This window comes from Rhinolophus hipposideros (assembly GCF_964194185.1).
Source record: "Rhinolophus hipposideros genome assembly, chromosome: 16".
NCBI lineage: Eukaryota > Metazoa > Chordata > Mammalia > Chiroptera > Rhinolophidae > Rhinolophus > Rhinolophus hipposideros.
The window spans coordinates 60,103,101-60,124,617 of record NC_138062.1 but is presented as its reverse complement, the minus strand read 5'-3'; the positions used below and the strand labels follow the sequence as shown (position 1 = coordinate 60,124,617).

The window sequence follows — 21,517 nt, the reverse complement described above, 5'->3', positions numbered from 1 at the left end:
AACCTGTGCACATGTCCACAGCAGCATGACTGCCAGCGGCCAGAAGTGGGGACAGGCTAGATGTCTGCGGACGGAGGAACTGATAAGCACGTGGCCCAGCCACACACAGCAGTGTCCCTCGTCCGTGAGAAGGGCGCAGACACTCGCCACGTGCATGGGCCTGGAACACAGTGCTCACGAGAAGCCGGACACAAAGGCTCTCAGGGCCACCACTGGCCGCACCCCCGGGCCTGCAGACAAGCCGACCCCGTGCCCCTTCCGCATTCCTGCCTCAGCCTCATCACTACCCAGGAACTGTCTGAAGCCACTCGGTCTGCGGCATCGTTATACAGCAACAGAAAACTAGGATGCAGGTGCACCTGAGTTTTTGAGTTTTATTAAATCCTTATAAAACAGAATACAAAATTCCGGCATTGACAGTTGGTGTCAGGAAAACTTCTGAGCTGTATCAGCTCACCTGGTACAGTGGAGTTAAAGTGCTTGGATGTTTTTCCCCCACTTAAAAAAATGCTTGAGTTTTTTTTTGTCTTTTTTACGTCTTAACATTTAAACACTGCCGTTCCCTTCCCCCGGCACCGGAACAGCCTGGGACCCTGACGTTCATTCACAGTAACAGTTCTAACCAGACAGCCCCGAGTCACAGTCATTGTGACGAGGGGGAAGAAAGTGGATGCCCCACCTTTGAGGGGGAAAAAAAAAGCTGTTCACAGCTCAGCTTTCCAGAGTAAAATGGCCACGTCACCTGCAGCCTGCAAGGCTCCATTTCTCTTTTACAAAAAGGCAGAACCCCCAGTTGTAAAAATGTGGACTCACTGATGGGTGAGAAATGATGAGGGGGAGGGTGGCTGCCTCTTCCCAGGGACCTTTGGAAAGGCCAGTCCACAGATCCAAGCGGGTGGGGGCGGGGAGGAGCATGAGCCCCCACCAGCCACCAGATTGCAACAATCATACAAGATTTGGGGGGCCAGGCATGGCATCTGGGCCCCCAAACCTTCGAGGCCCCCCTGACTTTCAAGTATTCTTCAAGAACAAGGAAGGGAATTCAACTGTTCTTAAAATACTAACGAAACAGGATAACTAGAAGCCAGAGGGCCATGCGGCCCGGCCAGCCTGGACGACCGGGCCAGACCCTGGGCCATCTGCCCCGGTGGGAGCCGGGCTGACTGGCAGAAGCACGTGTGCACGAAGGAAGAGGAAGGCTGTATTGCATAGTGTTTCCCACCCGAGGACAAAGAGGGGTGTCAGAGTCTCCCCGAGCCTGGCGGGTCACACGACGTCTGACCTGGGTGCTGGGGTGGGGGAAGGGAGCGCTGGTTCCTGTGTGCCCACGGGAGGCCGTTTTCCTGAAGGTGGGCAGAGCAGGAACACTGCCACTGCAGTGGGGGAAATTCAGCGGGTCCCTGGTCAGCCCTCGCTCTGGGGAGGGGCAGAGGCAGGGCTCGCAGAGCTTCCATGCCAACCAGAGGGGCAATGGGGGCAGGACGTGGCCATGGTCAGACTGAGCCCTGAGAAGGGGCACTCGGGTGCCCGGGTGGGGGGTCTGCAGGACCCCCATGTTGGCTGACGGGTACCTGTCCAGCCCTCCCACTTCCTCCAGCGCCCTACTCCTGGGTGCGCAGAGCCCCTGGTGGAGAGGGCTGAGGAGGGACAGTGGGTGCTCGCCCGGGTCAGCTGCAGCTTAAGGTCAAAGTTCAAGGGAGCCCCGATTGTCAGTCAGCGAGGGGTGGGGGCGGGGGTGGAGGGAGTGTCCAGTGGGTGGCCATCCACCCCACCTGCCTGCACCCAGGCCCCCACTGGCCACCAGGGTGTCTTTGGGGTGAGAGGAGGTGCGAGGTCAGCCCAGCCTTGGAAACACTGAGGGCCGGGGAGGGGGCGTGGGCCCCAGCTCTGGAAGACAGCAAACGGCCTCCTCTCCTGAGTCACATGGGGCAGGGGCTCTGGGCCCAGGGCCTTTCACAGTACAGGTGAGCGTGTGGAGCTGGGGTGGTGAGGCAGGGGCACACGCAGCCACACACGCCTTCCACTCTCCTCCCCGGGCGCCTGTTTGCTTTTAACACCATTCAAAGGAAAAAAGAAAAAAAAAGGGTGGGGGAAAGAAAAAAGGAAAAACCCAACAGCAAAAACTTTATATAAAAAGACCCCCCCAGCTGAGCCGAGCGCCTTGGAACCCAGCCAGGGGGAGCGCAGCCCGCTGGTCACCGGCTGGCAATAGCTTAAAAAAATCTTTAGCTCTGATAGGGAAGGGGGAGACCTATGTACAGAGGGAGAGAAGGGTCACGCGTGGTCCCCCACGAGGACCACGGGGGCCGCGGACAGGCTGGCTTGCTGTCGCCGCTGGGCCAGCTTGGACTGAGATGGCGGGGACAGCTGCAGGCAGCGTGAGGTAGCTCGGATGACTACGGGCGGGCCCTGTCCTGTCTCCTCCGAAGCGTCCTCTTCACGCTGGGCCAGCTGCCGGTTCATGGCAATGGCCTCGGCTGCGAAGGACGTGAGGTCTTTGGCACAGCTGTTCCTGGGGACAGAGAAAGCAGAGGTGGCCACCAGATGCATCCCTGCTTCCCTTGGGACCCCAGGATCTAGGGCTACTGGGCCCAGGCACCCCAAGTTTTGCGGGGGGGGGAACTCGGGGCCCAATCTGTCACCAGGTACAAGGACACCCAGCGCCTGAATGGTTTCCCCCACAACTTAAAAAGGGTGTGTTTGATTTAGACAACTTAACGTTTAACGCCCCCTCATATTAGGTGCCCCCCTCTCCGGGCCCCAAGACCCCACCAGGCCTCACCTCTGTAGGACCATGGGTGTGGGCAGGGTGTTCTCTGGGGCACACTGCAAGGAGACAGGAGGGAAGGGGCTAGAAAGCAGAGCCCAACCCGCCCTCCTCAAGGAAACCCTCCCAGTTCCCCAGCTGGCTGTGACACCACCACGGTTAAGGGGTACACCCTCCTGGAAACTGAGGCAGGCTGGGAAAAGGCGATGTTGCAGGAGCCCCAGTGCGTGTGATTGGGGGCCAATGGCTCCCCAACCGCCCCTTCCTGACCGCACCCAGCCCAGCCCCTCTCCCTTTTCAATCGATGAATCTCCTGACACCCTGACAGCATTTCAAAGCCTCCCCCACTAGCTTGCTTCCTGCAGGCGGTCCTCGCTCCCCATGGGGGTCCCTTCCCTGGTGGCCTCAGCTTAGACAACCACCGGCCGGGAGAACGCCAGGCTCTTCCTGGATCAGTGGGGACAGAGCCTTGCTGGAGGCTGGCTGCCCACCTGTCTGCCCCTGACTGACCTCAGCTGGCAGCTGTGTGCCACGTGGGGAGAGGCCCTAGTACCTCCAAGGTAAGGGCAGCAGCTCCTGCAGCCCACACCCCAACCTGGCCAGCAGGTGGGGGGGCTTCCTAGCTGTGCCCCGGCGTCCAGAGGATGTCTGTAGCCGACCCCCACACCCACACCACATCTGGGGGTCCTGAGGCTGGTCCCCCTCCCCTGAGGGTTCTCGAACACTTGCTCCGAGTCACCCCCGACCCATCAGAGGCTGGGCGGAGGTGGCTGATCCCCACCTCCCCTTGGACCTAGTGCAGCTGGCACTTACCCCCTGCACCCAGGGGTGCTGCAGGACCTGCGCAGCGCTCAGCCTCTGCTTGGCGTCGCGTACCAGGAGCTTCGAGATGAGGTCTTTGGCAGCGAAGGAGATGTGGGCCCAGTCCTTCTCGGGAAACTCATACTTGCCCTCCTGAATGCTCTCGAACAGCATATTCTGGGGGAGCACACAAGGCAGGGTCAGTCACAGCCAAGGGCTGAGGCCCAGCCCCCCCATACCCAATGGGCAAACCTGGACGACCGGGGCGCTGCCACACTGCAGAGTGACAGGCTCTGTCAAGGCCTGACCTGTGACCCAGGTACAGGGACCTGGGACTGGCCATCCAGAGTGGGGTGGGACTCAGGCCCAGGGTAATGGGATCCACAGGCAGGACGGGAAGTCCTCAGGGTCCGAGGAAGGCAAGAGGACAAAGGTCTGAGGGCAGCAGAGTGGGACAGCCGGCCTCGGGGAGACCCTCAGTGGGCTCTGTCCAAGTGGGGCCTGGCTCCAGAGTGGGAATCGTGAGCCTGGCTCTAGCCCTGCACAAAAGGCTGGAACCCGGTCACCCACACCATAGGCCGCACCCTAGCTCAGCTCCCTCGTCTGACTACTTTCTGCCTCTGCGGTAGGCCAGGGCACCCAAAAGGCCTCAGAAAACACAGGAAGGTCAGGCGGGGATTCCCTGCAGACCTGGTCAGGGTTCCCCGGCCAGGCCCTAGGGCTTGCACGGGCAAGGCGTGGGGGCTGCACCTGGCAAGCTGGGCAGGCTTCGCCGCGGTCCCAGCCGCAGTCACTGCCACAGTGGCCCACAAAGGGCGGGTAGCCGCTGAGCAGAATATAGAGGATGACGCCCAGGCTCCAGAGGTCGCAGCGCTTGTCGTAGATGCTGGCCTCCTCGCTGAAGGCCTCCACCACTTCGGGGGCCATGTACTCCGCAGAGCCGCACTGCGGGATGGACGTGGGGAAGGGTGTCAGGCTGGGCAACTCGGGAGGAGGGGAAGGGAAAGGGAGGAGGGGAAGGGAAAGGGAGGAGGGGAAGGGAAAGCGCCAGGGAAGGGGCGCCCCGGGCGGGGACTTCCCGGGGTCACGGAAGGCGCGGGAACGCCCAGTCACCTGAGCCCGAGCCGCTGTGCCCGACAGTCCTGCTCAGCCAACCACAGACTACTGATGAAGGACGACCCCACCCCCACCTGACTGTGGCCCCGCCCCACCCCCACCCCCGCCCAATCAACAGGTGCTGGAGCCAGCCCCTCCCCGCCTGACCACAGCTCCGCCCGTGACGCCCAGACAACCAATCAGCAGCTGTTGCTAAGCGGAAACCCGAGTTCTGAGGCCCCAGGCGGCTCAGCTGAGCTCGCCACCAGCGCTGCGTGGGACCAGAAGCAGTCCCGTCTCCTCGCCCCCTCCTATCCCATCCCTCTGACCCTGCCGCCTCTCACCGGGGTGAGCAGCTCTGGGGTGGAGATGGGGGAGCAGTCTCCATTGAGTTTGATGCCACTACCCAGGTCGAAGTCGCAGATCTTCACCGGGGAAACCTGGGAGGGGTTGGGAAGGGGCAGTGAGATGGGATTCCAGCCCTGGGGGTCCCACCCGGCGTGTACCTGACCCATCCGCCCCATCCCACAGGGAAGGCCACCCCCAGCGTCCCTCACCTGGTTGGGGTGCTCACAGAGGATGTTCTCTGGTTTTAGGTCCCTGTGGGCAATGCCTAAGGGGAGAAGCACGAGGGAGGATCAGTGGGTGGCGTGGGGCCACCTTCCCGGAGTCCTGGACAGGAGCATGGGCGCAAGGCTGGACACCCGCGGAACCCAGGGACCTTTGGGCAGGCTGGCGAGAAGTGGGCAGCACGCTGAGCAGCACGCCTCAGCACCAACCTTTATTGTGCAGGAAGTCCAAGGCACTAGCCACGTCCTGCACCACCACACTGGCCTCCAGCTCGTTGAAGTGCCGTCGCTTGTGGATGTGGCTCAGGATGGAACCTGGGGCCGGGCCACAGTGAAGGGAGAATATGTAAGGGTCACTTCTGTGTCCCCAGGCCATTGCTCAGCAACAGTACCCATTTTCACCTGGCAGGGAAGCCCCCACTCTGGCCTCCCTGGGCCCAAAGTCCTTGACCCTGAGCTGCTGTTTTAGACAGGAAACGGACTACACACGCCCCTTCCGATGTGCGGGACCCTCTGGTGGCCCTGAGCCCACAGCCCATTAGGACCAGCCGGACATGTCTCCCAAGCCCCACATACCGCCCCGCATCTTCTCAAACACCAGGTAGAAGCGATCCTCCTCCTCGAAGAACTCAATGAGCTCTAGAACGTTCCTGGGGTGGGGTGGGGTGGGGGGCAGGATAAGAATGAGACTTCTTGACCCTTGTGTACACCCAGCCCAGGAGCTTGTCCTCCCCACGCCCACGGCCCACAGGAAGACGGACTGCGTCTAGCGGCTGGCTTCCACCCTGCACAGGGCCTGGCACACAGTGGGTGCTCCCTCAATGCTTGCTGGGGGTGAGGAGCATTCAGGCCCATTCTTCCACTAAAGGTGGTTTGGGGCCCAGTGCTGTGGTGAGGGTCACGTTACCTGTGTCCCTGGCATTGATACAGCATCTCCACCTCACGGAAAACTCGACTCCGAATGTGGCCGGGCTGCTTCTCGATGATCTGAAATATGTGGGGGTGGGAAGACACACCAGCTGGATCAGCCAGACTTTCCAGAGCCCAAAAGGCCCCCCCCACCAGAAACTTCCCCTATACCTCGCCTGAAACCTTTAAGCTCTAGAAAGCAGAGCTTTCCTATGGGGATCCAGAACTTGCCAGAAGTCAGAACTGCAGCATCAGCACAAGCAGGGGGCAATGTTTCCCAAGCAGCACCAGAGGCAGGCTCACATGAATGGGACAGGGAAGGAGCCAGGCCCTCTCCTCTCCTGACCCCGAGAGGCCTCAGGGGTATATGTGGGGTCTGGGGCCCCTGCAAAATACCCGTTTAGAACGTCAGGTTTCCTGGACGGAGCAGACTCCCCTCCCTGGGCAGGAGACTGGTGGCCACTGTGCTGGCTCCCACACCACCCAGGGGACTAGAAGGGCCATAGGGACCTGGCTGCCAGCCAAGCCGTGCCCGCTTGCCTCAGTGCCAAGTCCTGCCTCCTGAGTTCCACATCAGTCTGGGTACATGTCCCCAGCCCCATGAGCCTGGGTGTTTCAGGCCAGCCCAGATTGGCACCGCCCAGCAGACACAGCCTGTACCTCTGCCCCCAAACCCCTCTGGCACCAGGAGCATTGAGGACCAGAGGGTTCTGGGCTCATCCGGCTGCCCTCAGACCCACGGAGAGTTAGGGTCAGAAGGTGCCTGATGACTCTCACTGGGCAACCTCAGGCCCCCTCACTGGGCAAGTGGGCAGGCTGAGTTACCACCATGCCTGGGGCACCCTGCCCATCACAGCAGCCTGGAGGAAGGAAAGGTGGTGTGTTCCATGGGTTAGGCTCCTGCAGCAGGAAGGCACACAAGTCCACTGGCCTCCAGGGCCTGGGCCTATGCACTATCCCACCTGTCTTGGGACAAACACACCTGTCGCAAAGACAGGCAGAACAACCAGATTCCAGGGACTCTGGAGACAACGACCCCAGCCATCCCCTTCTGGAGTGAACTGAGCCTTACCCTGTCCCTTGGAATCTGTCTAGCACCCCATTTCATGAGGACTGCAGTCCCTCAGGGGAGGGAGAGGCCTTCTGGGAGGTCACACACAGTGTGATTCAGGCTACCTAACCCCTCCGAAACTTAGGAGGGTCCTCAGGAGGAAGACATTCAGAGATAATGGGTCTGTAGAAAGCGCTCGATGCTGTGTCCAATTCTCCAGCAACACTGCCCCACCACACCCGGGAGCTCCCAGGGCTTAGGGACCAGGGCCGCCTTTGTCACGAAACTTCCACCAGGGCCTGAGGCTTCTGGTCAGTCCTACTCGCCAGGGAGCACCTGGCCTCCCTGCCTGGGCAGCCAGCCTCCTGTGACCCACCCAGCCCAGATGCAGGGTCATGAGGGAAGCCTGGAAGGTTTCCTGGAATGCAGGGTCTGACAGTCCAGCCAGATAACACAAGTCACAAGGCTACAACTGCCAGGTTGTACCCTGGGTCAGAGGCTGCACAGGGGCACACAAGAGGCTCTCTAGAGCCTGCCTTCGTCTCCCCAAATGCCAAGCCCCCTGGGTCCCGGGTATCAAGTGGCCTTTTAATCCTTGTAACCAATATGGGGAAGCATTTGTCAGCCCTGAGAACCGGTCTGAGGTAACCCAGCAGGCAAGTGTCAGCTCTGACCAAAGCCTCCTGCTCTCAGAGGCCACTCTGGCACTAGGTCCTCAGCTACCCACATTAGGGGCCACCCCTTGTGGCCACTTCCCACCTCTGCCTGGACTCGGGGGCTCAGCCCAGGCTGACCTGGATTCTTAGGGATAGCCTGAGTCACCAGCCCTGGGGACATTTTTAGACACTGGTTTTCCCCGCTTGCCAGTCCAGGAGCTCATATGAGCTCCCTTCCTCCCACCACCCTGGCCAGTGGCAGATGGCAGAGGCTGCTGGGGAGAGGCGAGGGGAGAGGCGAGGGGAGAGGTGAGGGGAGAGGCGAGGGTGCCGAGCTCACCTTGACAGCGTACTCCTGGTTGGTGATGAGGTTGATGCAAGTCTGCACACGGGCGTGGGCGCCCTCTCCGAGCACATCCTCCTGAAGCTGGTAGACATCTGGGGAGCAGGGCAGCAGTGAGAGTCGTCCCAGGCGGCGCCGTCATCTCCCTGCCGCCGCCCTAGCTGCCTGCCCCACTCACCTTCAAACCTGCCTGAGAAGCTGTCAGTAGCCCGGCACCGCTTTTTCTTCTTGCCCCTCTTCTTGGCGTCCGGGATGTCGATGGGCTGGCTCGTGGGCATATCTGTGCCAGGAGGCCCAGAGGTGAGGCTCACTTGGCCCCTTTAACTCTTAGGACCGACCCAGTCCTCCCCCACTGCCCCTCCCACCTGGGCCCTCACCAGGACGGGCTGGGCACTCCAGGCTGAAGTCAGTCTCCCCGGGGTGGGCTTGTTCTAGAGAGAAGGCCAGCTCAAAAGGATTCTCCCCCTGCAGGGTAGAGAAGAGAGCTCTCATGCCCCATCGCTGCCAGGGCGGTCCCACCACAGTGACCCACATGCCAAGGGGAAGAAAGCCTGACTTTGACTGACCATGAAGAAGTGGACCATTAATCCCCAGCACAGGGCCCTTGGGACCTCTGGGAAGGGGGCGTGTGAGTCACCGTGGACACCTCGGTTTGCTCACCTGCAGAGTGGGGACAGCTGGTTGGAGATCAAAGGCACAGCGAAGTCAGTGGAGGGTGAGTCACCAGATTCAGGGGGCGGCTACCAGCCAGCTGCCCGGCCTGCTTTCCCATGGCCTCATGGGCTCACCCCTATCTGTGCAAGGCCCTTGCCTACTGGCCTCAGTTCCCCTCTATGAAATGGGGCACCATCACTCTCTCTGCTGTTCCCTCTGGAAGCTCACAGGAGAGGTGCCCAGGGGCTCCAGCATGAACATTGGGCCACCCTCTCCTCAGGCCAGAGCACGCACTGTTCTGTTTACCCCCAGACACCCCCCAACTGGGAGCCCCTCACAGGCTCAGTGCCCAGTGAAGAAACCAGCCCTGCCTGGGAGGGGCCTGTTCAAGGCCACCCGGCGGCCCTCAGAACCTGGGCGAGGACTCCAGACCCTGCCCGGGGCAAGCAGGCAGCTGGGGGATGGAGAAACCTCGTGCCGAAACCAGAAGCTTGCTGGCATAAATGCCATTTCTGCAGAGCATATGATCCCACGGAGGACTGACAGCCCCTTGCACAAGGGGTGAGCCCTTCGAGGCTGGGACACTGAGGCCCGGCCAGATTCCTACAGGAGTTAGCCCTAATTCAGCTCCCCCGATCCGAGTGGACCAGGAGGCCAGGTCCCTGGTGGACGGGGAGGCGGGGGCTACACACACGGTGGTGCCAGTGCTGACGCTGGGTGAGCTGGACCAAGTCACTGCCCCTCTCTGGGCTTTGTGACAGCTGGGGCCAGGGCTCTGGCAGTAAAGTCATCCAATAGAGGAGGAACTCCAGGAGAGCCCTAGGGAGATCTCGAGGGGCCCACTCTGCCAGGTCAGATTCCTGCAGATGGGAGGCCCGGAAGCCAGGCCGGCTGCAGAGGGGGCAGGCGGAGGTCAGAGGGAGCGGCTGAAAAACAGGCGCGGGCCCTCCCAGCCTCCCCACCCACCCTGCGGATAGTTGCTAGGAGGAGGTCCAGGCGGGCAGGAGAGGAGAGAAAGGGAGCACTCCCACCTTGCTGGGGCTTATCCACCAGCCCCTGCCCTTGCCCACTGAGGAGTCTGGCCCCCACAGGGAAGGCAGCTCCGTCCTTCCACCTGGGAGGAGGGACTCCAGGGTGGCCACAAAAGGGGGTGATTAGGATGGAGGATGTATGTGAAGAAGCTGCCTCGATTTCACGGGACCGCATAAAGACGCAAGAACTCAAGGGGACTGACTACAAGTCCCCTTATCACCTCCACGCGCCTGTCCCAGCCCCTAACTCAGAAGAGCCGGGCCCTGGAGGGCCACCGCAGAACCAACATTCCCTGTCCAGTGTCCCTCCTCCGTCCCCTGGGACTCCCAGTCACACTTCAGCACAGGGCACAGGGCTGTAGGATGGCCTGCAAAGGCCAGCCTCAGACCTGAGCAGTGTGGGCGGGCCAGGCCCAGGGCTGGCTGTGGGCCTCCAGTCAGCAGGCCTTGGCAGGAGGTGGCTGGAACCATCCAGAAAGTTTGAGTTTGTGTTGGCCGCTGAGCGGGCCCTGTGCACTGACCCTGTCTCAGCTCAGGCACAGCCCCAGGAGGTGACAGACCACCGCCAGTGATGTCTCACGTCCACCCCTCTCCCACCCAGCCCCAGACACTAGGACACGCCAAGGCTGTCGCTGTACTGGGGGGAAAGCAAGGATGACAGGCGTTTGGACAGGGTGGGGCACTGGCCTGGACACTGGCTCGACAGGCCTGGGAATTCTAGCCCAAACAGTGTCAGCTGGCTCCTCCCACCCTGGTGCTCAGCACACACCCCCAGGTCCTCCTCCTCTACAGGGCAACAGGTCCCTGCCCAAGGAGGCCCAGGGAAGCCATTACATAACTCTGCAGACGGGTGGGGCGGCCGCTGACATCACTGCGGCCCCTAAGCCGGGCCCCAGGGGGCCCCTGCCCCGCACCTGCCCGACCACCCCAGACTTGTTCGTCCGAGACCAGGGCTCAGCGGCGGCTGGGCGCCCGCGGCAACCTCCCACTCAGACAAGAAACAGTGGTGCTGGGGCCTGAGGAGTCCGGGAGGCGTAGGGCTGGCGGAGCATCAATCCGCTGCCCCCACTCCGCAGACCTCCTAGGAAGGCGTCGGGGAGGGGCTGACACCCCGCCTGGGGCTTCTGGAACAAGGACCCACAGGCCCCCGGCACTGGGGCCCGAAGTGTGGCCGCTCAGCACCCCCAGCACTGTACACCCAGCGGGGGTTTGAAAGGCACACGCAGGCAGGGGCCCCTTCCGCCTGCGGTTCCCGGAGGAAAGACCCCACCGGCCCCGGGCGCTGCGCGGAGGCGCGGCGGGGCAGCCCCGGGCGCACGGCGGGGGTCGGCACGAAGCCCAGGGCAGCCGCCCCCACTCCCGCAGCGGCCCCTCGGGTGGTCCAGCTCCGGACATCCCCCAAACCGACCCGGCCCTCACCTTGAACGAATGGTGGAAGCCCTGAATTTCCGCTGTTTTCTTCTGCACCATCTTCCGTCCGGGCCCCGCCAGCGGGGGAGAAGACGCAGGGCCCGGGGGTCGGCCCGTGGGCGGGGGGCGGCTGAGGAAGGGATCCTGCGGGCGGAAGCAGACAAAGGAAGGCGTGAGTGGCCGCGACCGGCGCGCCGGGAGCCCAGGCCTGGGCGGCGAGACTCCGCGGGGCCCGATCCCCGCGCCCAGGTCCGGGCTGGGCCCGGGTCGCCAGGCCTCACTCACCGGGGTCAGGCTCGGACCGGGGCTGCAGTTCCTCCGTCGCCGCCGTCCGACACACGCAGCCCGGACCCGGCTGCGCCGACCGCGCGGGTAACAGCGCCGCCGCCGCCGCCGCCGCCGCCGCCACCGCGGACTCCTCCGCCTGGGCCGCTGCCGCCGCCGCCGTGAGGAGTCGCGCGCACAGCGCCGCCGCCGCCTTTATGGGCCAGGCCCGACCCCGCCCCTGACGCAGGCCTCGCCCCCCCGGCCCCGCCCAGACGCGCGCGGCTGAGGCGGAGCTGGAAGGGCGCTGCGGGCTCGAGTGCGGCTGCGCGCTCCGGCCGTGTGGCAAGCCCGTGCGCCTGCGCTGTGCGTCACGCCCGGCTCCGGGCGCGGAATCCGGGAAGGGTCTCGGCGGATGTGGGCGGGGATGTCTCAGACTCGGGGGGGCTCGCGGGACCCTGGTACGGAGCCGGAGCCCGTCCCGGTCCTCTGGTACCTCCCTCAGTTTCCTGGCGGGGGCCTAGTGTACACCGACGTCTTTTGACGACACCCCTGCTCTAGAACCTGCTGTGGCTCCTTCCTGTGGCTCAGGGAAAGGGGACCACAGTAGGGAATGGGGACCGAGATCTGTGAAGGAGCCTCCCGCAGTCCAGCGAAGGAACGTTTTGCCTGGACTGATGGGGGAAAAGCCCTAGGGCTGGGGGGGCCGGGACAGGGGGCTAAACAATCCGATTTCGGCTGGGATCCCGAACCCCGGCTTGGACAGAAGCAGCCTGTCCTGAACCGGGCCAGCTCCCTGTTCCCATGGCATGGTGGAGGAACAAAGTCCTCAGACCCCATGTCCTGGGCACATGGGGGCACAGGCCTGCGGGCTGGACAAGCCTGTCTTCCAGCCCCAGCTTGTCCTTCCAGCCACCCACCCCCAACTGCCAGGCCCCGCTGGCCTGAAGCTGGACTGTCCTCTCTCCCGCCAGCTGCCTCTATGTGCTGCCCGACAAGGCTGCGGTTCATACCTCAGCCAGCCCCAGAACGTTTGGAGGAACCTCCCCAACCAGCCCCCTGCCATCCCCAGCCAGTGCCCTGCCTGTTCATGAGTGCAATCGTGTGTGTGTGTGTGTGTGTGTGTGTGTGTGTGTGTGTGTGTGTACAACATACTTTGGCTCCAGGTGCCTGGGGCGGGGCTACCAGACCTGCCTACCCAGGGGAAGCCTCCCTGTCCTCTCCACCCCTTGGCTGTTCTCTCCTGTGTGTACGTGGTCACCTGCAGGACTTCATGCATTTGTGGATGGCACGAGTGGGTACAGATGAACCATTGCCCCTGCCGGAAGGGCAGCTCCACGAGAGCACAGATCTCTCCACTGCTGGTCCATCGTGCAGCACAGGGCCTGGCACACACGCAGGAAGTGCTCACTGAATATTGTTGAAAAGAACGGATGTGTTTGAGTGTTCGTACGTGTACGTGCGTGTGTGCACGTGCACAGCTGCATATAAGGGTTATGTAAATGTAATACGTTCCTGAGGTTGCCGTAACAAAGTACACACACAGCGTGGCTTAAAACAACAGAAATTTATGTTCTCACATTCTGGAGGCCAGAAGTCTGAAATCAGGGTGTCGGCAGGGCCACACCCTTGCCAGAAGGCTCTGGGGAGGATCCTTCCTGCTTCTTCCAGCTCCTGGTGGTGCCAGCAATCCTTGGTGTCCCTTGGCTATAGACGCATGGGGCTGAGCACTGGCCTGAGTGACTGAGTGGCTGAGCCTGAGTGCAGGCACTGGTGGGTGCCTGGGCTGTGCTGGCCGGTTGAGGCAGCCAGGGCCAGCCCCAGCCTGGCCTGCACGGGGGTGAGGGGGGTTGCTAGTGGGAACCAGGGAAGGGGAGGGACCTCTGTACCCTGCCTGCTGGCTCTGAGGCCTCTGTGTTCTGCTGTGGGCTAGCCGCCAGCCCCAGACAGCCGATACCTGCCATTTTCCTGGAGGATGGCCCTGCTTATAGGTCCAGCTCCCAGAGGTGCTGGGCACCCAGGAGATGAGAAGGGAGGGAGGGAGGGCCGGAAGGTACCTGGGGGCGCAGCTGGGCCTTCCCTCTCTGCCTAGCTTTCCCGGGGCCCCCAGGGGTCTCACCTGCCTCAGGGAGGGAGACCAGACCTGCTGCTGGGTGGAAGGGACCTGCCAGGCAGGCGAGGCAGGAAGCCTGGACCCTGCTTCTCAAGCCTTCCTGGTTGGTTTGCAGGTGGCAGGTTTCCTCCATCCAGACTGGGGCAGTGACAGTGAGCAAGGGACAGATCCAGCCAGGGCTGGTGGGCAGGATAGGTGGGCCCAGGACAAGGATACCTCCCACAGGATACCAGGGGAGATGGTCAGCCTGGGAGGGACCTCAGGATTGCCCTGGGGGCGCCTGGACCAGCCTGAAGTTCCCAAGGCGGGGAGAGGTCCTAGGAGGCACTGGCCAGAAAAAAGGAGGGGCTGGTAGCAATGCCTTTCCTGCCCCAATCATGGAGGGGGCTTTGCATGTCTTGGGCCAAAGGTGCAGGGAGCCAGCTTCTGCCGGGTGACTCTCAGCCTATGTCGTACGTGGGGTCACCCAAAAACCCCAGAAGAGATACCAGACAGGTCCTGACTGCATCCTGGGACTCTGCTCCCCGCTGAGCCAGGAGGAGGCAGGCTGGCCCCCAGGCTTGTAAGTGTCCACTCTGACCTGATCAGGTGGCCGAAGCCCTAGCATCCTAGGGGCTCAGTTGGTGCAGAGCTCACCTCGTGGTCAGTGTCCGGGGACCCTAGGGCAGCTCAGGGATTCCACAACCAGCAAGTAAGGATCCCAGATTTAGCATGTAAAAATACAGGATGCCAGGACTGCCGGATGGCTCAGTCGGTCAGAGCGCAAGCTCTTAAAAGGTCGCTGGTTCGATTCCCACATGGGCCGGTGAACTGCACCCTCCACAACTAGATTGTGAAACAATGGCTTGAGCTTGGAGCTGAGCCTGCGGTGGGCTTCCAGTTTGCTCCGTGGTTAGAGCAGGGTGCTCAGAACACCAAGATCACCGGTTTGATTCCCAAATGGGCCAGTGAGCTGCGCCCTCCACAACTAGATTGAAAACAATGACTTGATGTGGAGCTAATGGGTCCTGGAAAAACACACTGTTCCCCAATATTCCCCAGTAAAAAAAAATACAGAATGCCACTTAAATTTGAGTTTCAGATAAACTATGAATAACTTTTCAGTATAAATCTCATGCATAAGCATATCATAAGCAATTATTGTTTATCTGAAACACAAATTTTACCGGTGTCCTGCATTTTATCTGACAACCTTACCAAGGGGTGACAGTAAAGACCTTTGTTCTCCAACATTTAAAAAAGGCACCATTTTGGTGCTTGAGCAGGTTTGGGTGTGTATGTGTGTCTGTGCACGTTTAGAGAGGCACAGAGCCTGGGTCTGTGTAGGACAAACCATGAGCCTGTGTGGGAGTGTGGAGGAGGCATGGGGGCCATGCACTCACCTGCTGGTGTGTGCACACATGAGAGCAGTGGGTGCCCATGAGTGTGGCTGGGCACCTTCGGGCTGGTGCTGGGACCACTGCAGTATCCTCACAAAGCCTGTGCCGTTGAGAAGGCTGGGCCCCTCACTGCTCTGCTCAGAGCCAGCCACCTGAGGCTCGAAGGGGGCACAGGGCTCACCCTCAAGCACTGAGCCAATGTGGAAGGAGCCTGGATCTCAGCACAGCTTCTAAGCGAGGATAAGAGTGTCAGAATCAGGGTCAGCACTAGAATCTGGGATGGTTGTGGATATGGGAGGCAAGTGGAGTAGGAGTGCCTGCATCCCCTCTGCATGTTCCCACCTGTCTGGCCTCCCAGGTCCCAAGAGGTTCCCCAGATAAGTGAGGGTCATGGGCTTGGGCCTCCAGCCCTGGGGCCAGGAGGCAGGAACATCTGATGCAAATGCTTGTAAGTGTCCCTTTCTGCTGGCTGACTCATGGCTCATTCTAGCAGTCCTGGGGACAGAGCCAGGGCCCCTGTCCTCCTTGAGAGTGGGGGTAAGGCGGGGAAAGGGAAAGCAGGAGTGGGTGTGGCCACGGGCTCCCTGCCCAGCTCTGGCTTCGGGTGTCTGGGCAGCCTTGGGCCCTGCCCTGCTATGACAGAGGGTAGCACTGTGCACATCCTGCTTCCCAGGGGTCAGTCACTAAAAGTTCCCAAGGAAGAGGTGGGGGTGGGGCTAAAGGGTGGCCAAAGGCCATTTCCCTGCCCCAGTGACCAAGAACAGGGTATTTGGCTTGTCATCACTTCCTCTCCGCCCTGTCTAAGGCATTGGACACCCAGGTGGCTCTTGGAGGAGCCAGGTCTCCTGCTCCCAGCTGACCAGCTCCCCAACAGTGACCTGGGGCATCACATACAAGGATCCCTAGTTTTGAAGAGGGTGGAGGGATTTCACAGCATATGTAGGTCCTGGGAGGGGCACAGCCAGAGGAGGGGTGGGGTGTGGCTAGACGGGTATTGGGGACTTGGAGGAAAAGGGAGGCAGATGCGGGAGGAAACCCTGTGCCTGGCCAGGCACTCAGGTCACCTGCTCCCAAACTCTTGTCATGAAGCCGAGGGCCTCTCTCTGCTGGCTGACTCCAGGCCTGGTTCAGAGGCCACCTCTTTGGGGCAGCTCCCTGCCTGGCTGGGCCCCAGGTCTGGAGTAGCACTGAGTTCTGCATGTGCTAGTGACACTTCCCCTAGGACCAGGCAGACGGCAGAGCTGGCTCCATGCTGTAGAAAGTCAGTCACACCCTGAGGTGGGCAGAATAACGGTCCTCAAACACATCCCCTTCCCAGTCCTGGACCTGTGGATGTGTGACCTCACAAGATATAGAGACTTTGCAGGTGGGATTAAGTCAGAGCCCCTGAGATGGGGATGATCCTGGATTTCCTGGGGGCCCTCAATGTCATCACTGGGTCCTCATAAGAGGGAGGCGGGAGGCTCAGAGTCAGAGGTGGAACACGCTGCCCTGCTGCCTGTGACGATGGAGGAGGGGCCATGGGCCAGGGACGCGGTGCCTCTAGAAGCTGGAAGAGGCTGGAAACGGTTCTCCCTGGAGCTTCCAGAAGGACCAGCCCTGCCCACACCTGGATTTTAGCCCAGTGAGGCCCATTTTGGATTTCTGGCCTTCAGAACTTTCACAGAATAAATTTCTAAGAAAGCCCCTAAGTCTGTGGTAATTTGTTACAGCCGCCCTAGGAGGCTCATACAGGCACTAATACCTGAGCATCCCAGAGTTCCCATTTTGCAGATGAGCAAAGCAAGGCAAGAAGACCAGTCAGGCCAGGAGGAGGCAAACCAGTCTTCCTGGCAGGGTCCCTTGATGGAGCCGGAGACAGGGGCGATGTGTCCAGGGGGTAGGAGAGGCCTGGAAGCCTGGACAACTGGGCCTGGCTCCTGCTCACCTGCCAGGGCCGTGGAGGTCGCTGTGGCAGGAGGCGCCAGGTTCCTTCTAACCACAGGCTGTGCAGGAACCAGATTCCAGGAATGTACTCCTCCAGGGTTGGGTTTACTTGTGCTGCTAAATGCTCGAGCCAATCTGCTGCCGGGCGTGTGACCCGGAGCCTCTGACCCCTCCCTGCCCTCTGCAGCCCAAAGCCCGCGGCGCCCAGCCAATTCTCACGCCGTTACCCCCACCAGGCATGCGGTCCCCGGGATGCCTCCTCATCATGCACACAGCAGGGCCTCCTGGCCGGCTGTCCTGGGGTGACGGGCAGTGGGGGTCGGAGGTTAGGGGTGCCGTGATCTCCCGGATCCGGGCCAAGAGCCCAGGGGACCCGCGGTGGCGGCGCTTGCGCCCTAGATCGGGCGCTGGACGCTGGGTACCCTCTGTCCAACGAACCAAGTGGTTGCCAGGGCAACGCGCTTGCGTCAATGCACCTGGCTCAGCGCCCGGACTCCCAGAAGGTGGGGGGCGTGGCCCTGGCGTTGGGCCAATAAGATTCCAGGGACCGAGTGTCAGAGGCGTGGCCTCAGCCTGCGCTCCAGCCAATAGGACTGTTGTTGTCGGGACGCGCGAGTAGGACCGTGCCCCGTTTAAAGGGAACGCAGGCAGCTTTCTGAGCTCTTCTTGCCTTAGGGTTCAGGGCTCCAGGCGCGGCCTGGGTTTGGGGGTACGCCGGTCGGGTTCCATCTGTCCCTGAGCCTCAGTTTCTCCAGGTGCGCATATCACGGGCGCGGGGGAGGCGCATCCAGAACCCGTTGCTTCCTTGCACGACGCCCCTGCATTTACGCGGCGCCGGTGCAGCGCCCGCCCCTACTCCGGGGGTCACCCAGGCCCCGTGGCTTTATGGCGAGCGCGCACCCCAGAAAGCCATATGGCAGGTGGGGGGCCGGGTTTGCCCACAGGCCTGGGTCCCTACTCCCACCTCACCCCTCTTCCAGCGCGCCAGGAAACAGACCTTGCAAGAACCCTTGGATCACTTGGAGGGGCGGGGAGTTTGGTTCTCTCAGGTCTCAGGTCTCAATGCCTGGAACTCTCGTTGCGGGGGCTCTATCTCCTGACTACGGAAAGCAAAGTTGGGTGGTAATGAGTATCTGGACCCTGTGGACTCCCAGGGGGCAGTGGCCATGATCACAATGTCCCACCACTCTGGACAGGCTCTCTTCTCCACTCTCCGTGTCCTAAGCCTGGGCTGCCTCCTGGGCGTGGCCGGTGAGAAGTGGCCAAGTCTGGCCTCAAGGTATAGGGGTGGCAGGGCCCAGAAATTTGGGGATGAGGGGGCAATTAGCTAGGTAGGGTCTCTGGTCCTCGCCAGGCTATGGCATGTGAACTCAGCTTCCCCCGGTGGCCCTCCTTCCTGTCCCTCCATCACTCCCCACCCCAGCATCCTCAGACACCAGTAACCTGGGGTGACTTGCTTTGATCCTTGTTGCCTGGTGATGTAAGATGTTAGTTTTAGGGGAAACTGTGTAGGGGGCATCCAGGGACTCTCAGTATTTTGCAACTTGTTTTGCAAAATTTTGCAACTTTTCTGTAATTCTAAAACTAGTTAAAAATAAAGTGAAATGGGGCCGACTGAGAGGCTCAGACGGTTGGAGCTCCATGCTCCTAACTCCCAAGGCTGCCGGTCCGATTCCCACATGGGCCAGTGGGCTCTCAACCACAAGGCTGCCAGTTTGATTCCTCGAGTCCTGCAAGGGATGGTGGGCTGCGCCCCCTGCAACTAAGATTGAAAGGACAACAACTTGACTTGGAAAAAAGGCCTGGAAGTACACACTGTTCCCCAATAAAGTCCTGTTCCCCTTCCCCAATGAAATCTTAAAAAAAAAATAAAAAATTAAGTGAAATGAGAAAGAAAGCTCACCACTAGTGCAGCATAGCCCTCCAAGGCACACAACTGGACACACAGCTGGACATGCCCCTGAGGTGCCACAGGCCTCCAGCTGTTCTAGAAGCAGCTTTCCAGCTTCCCACAGCTTCCCATCCAGCTTCCCACAGCTTCCCAACAGGCCAGGTGGAGAAGGTTGGCTTTGGTCTGGGTGGGCTGTGGGCTGTTTGTGGTCTCCACACTTCTCTGAGGGCCCTGGCTACTAGGAAACTCACCGATGTGTCCAAGATTCTTCGGGCTCTGTGGAGATACCACTGGGGTAGGCTGTGAAGATGGAGGAAGGAGCCACAAGACAAAGATTTGGTGCCTCTAGAAGCTGGAAATGGCCAGAAACAATTCTTCCCTGGAATTTCCAGAAAGAAACAGCACAGCCCACACATGGGTATTAGTCCTGTGAGGTTCATTTTGGATATATGGCCTCCAGAACTGTGAGGTGATAAACGTGTGTGGTTTTAAGCCACCAAGTTTTGGCAATTTGTCATGGCTGCCCCAGGGAACCAGCATGCCCTCACTCTAAGGGATGAGGGTTCATGGACCTTCCGTTGCTGCTGTGACAGATTGGCATGGCTCCTCAGCAGCTTTGGGGGATTGGACTGATAGATGAGGACGGTCATTTGATAGAGGGTAGGATGAGTTTGCCCGCTCTGTGCCTTTCCTGGAGGATTCCTAGTGGGATGTGTGTTCTTCCCTTGGCCTCATGGAGTGGTCAGAACTCATGGCGGCCCCCAGAACTGAGTTGAGGAACAGGCAGGAAGATCTGCTCATACAAATGGGCCACATGGCAGGTGAAGGACAGGGGGTCCAACACATGCAATGCATCTGCAGGGACCCTGGGCTCATTGCCACCTCCGAATCATGATAGACCAGGGACCTTGCTGTGAGGTCCTGGCCAGCCTCAGGGCCCATCCCTTGTGAGGTCAAGACTAGGGCCTGGCGAGAGGGAGAAGTTTCCAGCAACTTGGTCCATTAGGGCAGGGGTCCTGGGCTAGGGGTTCAGGAGTGAGGATGCCTGACTCCATCTCCTCTTTCCAAGGAAGTGCTGGAGGGAGCCAAGTGTCGCTGGAGTGAAACTCAGGTCAACCTTGGCGTCTGATAAAAGCTCAGATCCCCAAGGCTTGGCAACAGAGCGACCGGGACCCTGCTGGCCTGGCAGGCTCGGGACTGGTGTCCCCCTCGTCTGTTCCTGTTCGCAGAGGACAGAGCTGTTTCTGGCTGTTTTCCAGGGTAGGCGACATTCCTGGGAGCAGATTTCCCGCCCTGGGACTGAGGCCCCAGGCAGGGAGGGGCGGAGCGCGACAGCTGGTTTTGTTTTTCCTCTGCTGTCTTTGGTTTGGAAAAAAGGGCAGATGGCTCCAGAAATAAGTATCTAGGAACGTGCCCCTCCCCCTCCCCAGCTGGTGATGGGCGGTGGCATCAAAACCCTGGCAAAGGTGCCATGCAAACAGCAACTGCAAAATGCAGCTCCTGGCACAAAACTGCACATGACTGAGATGGCAGAGATGGACACAGCCCTGGTGTCGGTCAAATTACCACAGATTTAGGGCCTTTCTTAGAAATGTATTCTGTGACAGTTCTGAAGGCCAGAAGTGCAAAATGGGCCTCACTGGGCTAAAACCCAGGTGAGGGCAGGGCTGGTCCCTCTGCAGGCTCTAGGGGAGAACCGTTTCTGGCCTTTTCCAGTTTCTAGAGGTGACATGTCTCTGCAACAGAGAGGCAACATGTCCGCAGGTCCCAGGACTAGGATGGGCACGTCTCTAGGGGTCGTTATACAAAACAACAGTAATAACTCCTAAAGTCTTAAACCGGTCCTGGAAGTTGCCATGCTGTGCTTGCAAATCAAAGGGTAAGGCGACAAGGGCTTCTTTGCAAGGTATTTCCAAATAATGTGGAATTAATTCACTTGGAAGAGAACTCTCTGCTTTCCCACGGAGCCAGTGCGCCCTCTGGCGGCCAGAAGCCACAGCAGCTCGCAGGCTCCTCCTGGTGGCCCAAACCCGGTGGCCTGGCATCCACGTCTGCCTGGCATCCACGTCTGCCTCACCTGCCAGCCTCCCGAGGAGCACAGGCTGCAGCCCCCTTGCAAAAGACCAAATGCTATTGGCTCTGGAGCCATGAAATTTTACGTTTGAAAGGGGCCCGAGTAAGAAATTGACTCCCATTTTTCACACACGAGAACTTTGCGGGTGACTTTGTCCTGTGCCCAAGGTCGCAAAGCTAGTCACAGCTGGAATAGAAACACCCCTCTATCTGTCCCCTCAATCTATTCTTCTGTGCTCAGTCCATTTTCTGGAAACTTCTTTCACATGGCAATAAGGCAAGGAGTTAGCACCATGTTTGGTAAGTGCGGGAAGCAACTCAGGCAGGATGATGGGAGAGCAGAACCCCGGCCTGTGTCTGACACTTTTATCATCTCCCCTGACCCTGCTCCCCATCACATTCTAATAGCACCCACATTCTGTGCATCTGTTTATGTATTTGGGGCACTTTGTCAGACCACAAACTGTTGTGACATCTAGTATTTCCTTGCCCTTGGAGGGGCTGAGAGCACTCGGTGATGGCAGTGGCATGTCCGGATGCCAGGCCCTTCTGACAGCAGGAAAAGAGAAATGACAGCCAGCAGGC

General features: G+C 60.4%; 1 protein-coding gene across 2 annotated transcripts; it reads right to left on the bottom strand.

Annotated features, from left to right (window-relative positions):
• Window positions 1-349: 349 nt before the first annotated feature.
• Window positions 350-11,736, bottom strand: MKNK2 (MAPK interacting serine/threonine kinase 2). Of its 2 annotated transcripts, none has more exons than XM_081076429.1 (14): window positions 11,572-11,736; window positions 11,296-11,430; window positions 8,557-8,656; window positions 8,370-8,471; window positions 8,189-8,286; window positions 6,140-6,219; window positions 5,809-5,882; window positions 5,443-5,547; window positions 5,221-5,276; window positions 5,008-5,103; window positions 4,319-4,513; window positions 3,581-3,745; window positions 2,783-2,826; window positions 350-2,512 (listed from the first exon to the last, which is right to left on the bottom strand). In XM_081076429.1, exons 2-14 carry the CDS (start codon window positions 11,344-11,346, stop codon window positions 2,275-2,277), a joined length of 1,404 nt encoding a protein of 467 aa, XP_080932555.1. In that variant the 5' UTR covers window positions 11,347-11,430; window positions 11,572-11,736; the 3' UTR covers window positions 350-2,274. The 2 variants fall into 2 exon arrangements, with proteins under 2 accessions (XP_080932555.1, XP_080932556.1); XM_081076430.1 differs by having other exon boundaries at window positions 8,569-8,656.
• Window positions 11,737-21,517: the final 9,781 nt, after the last annotated feature.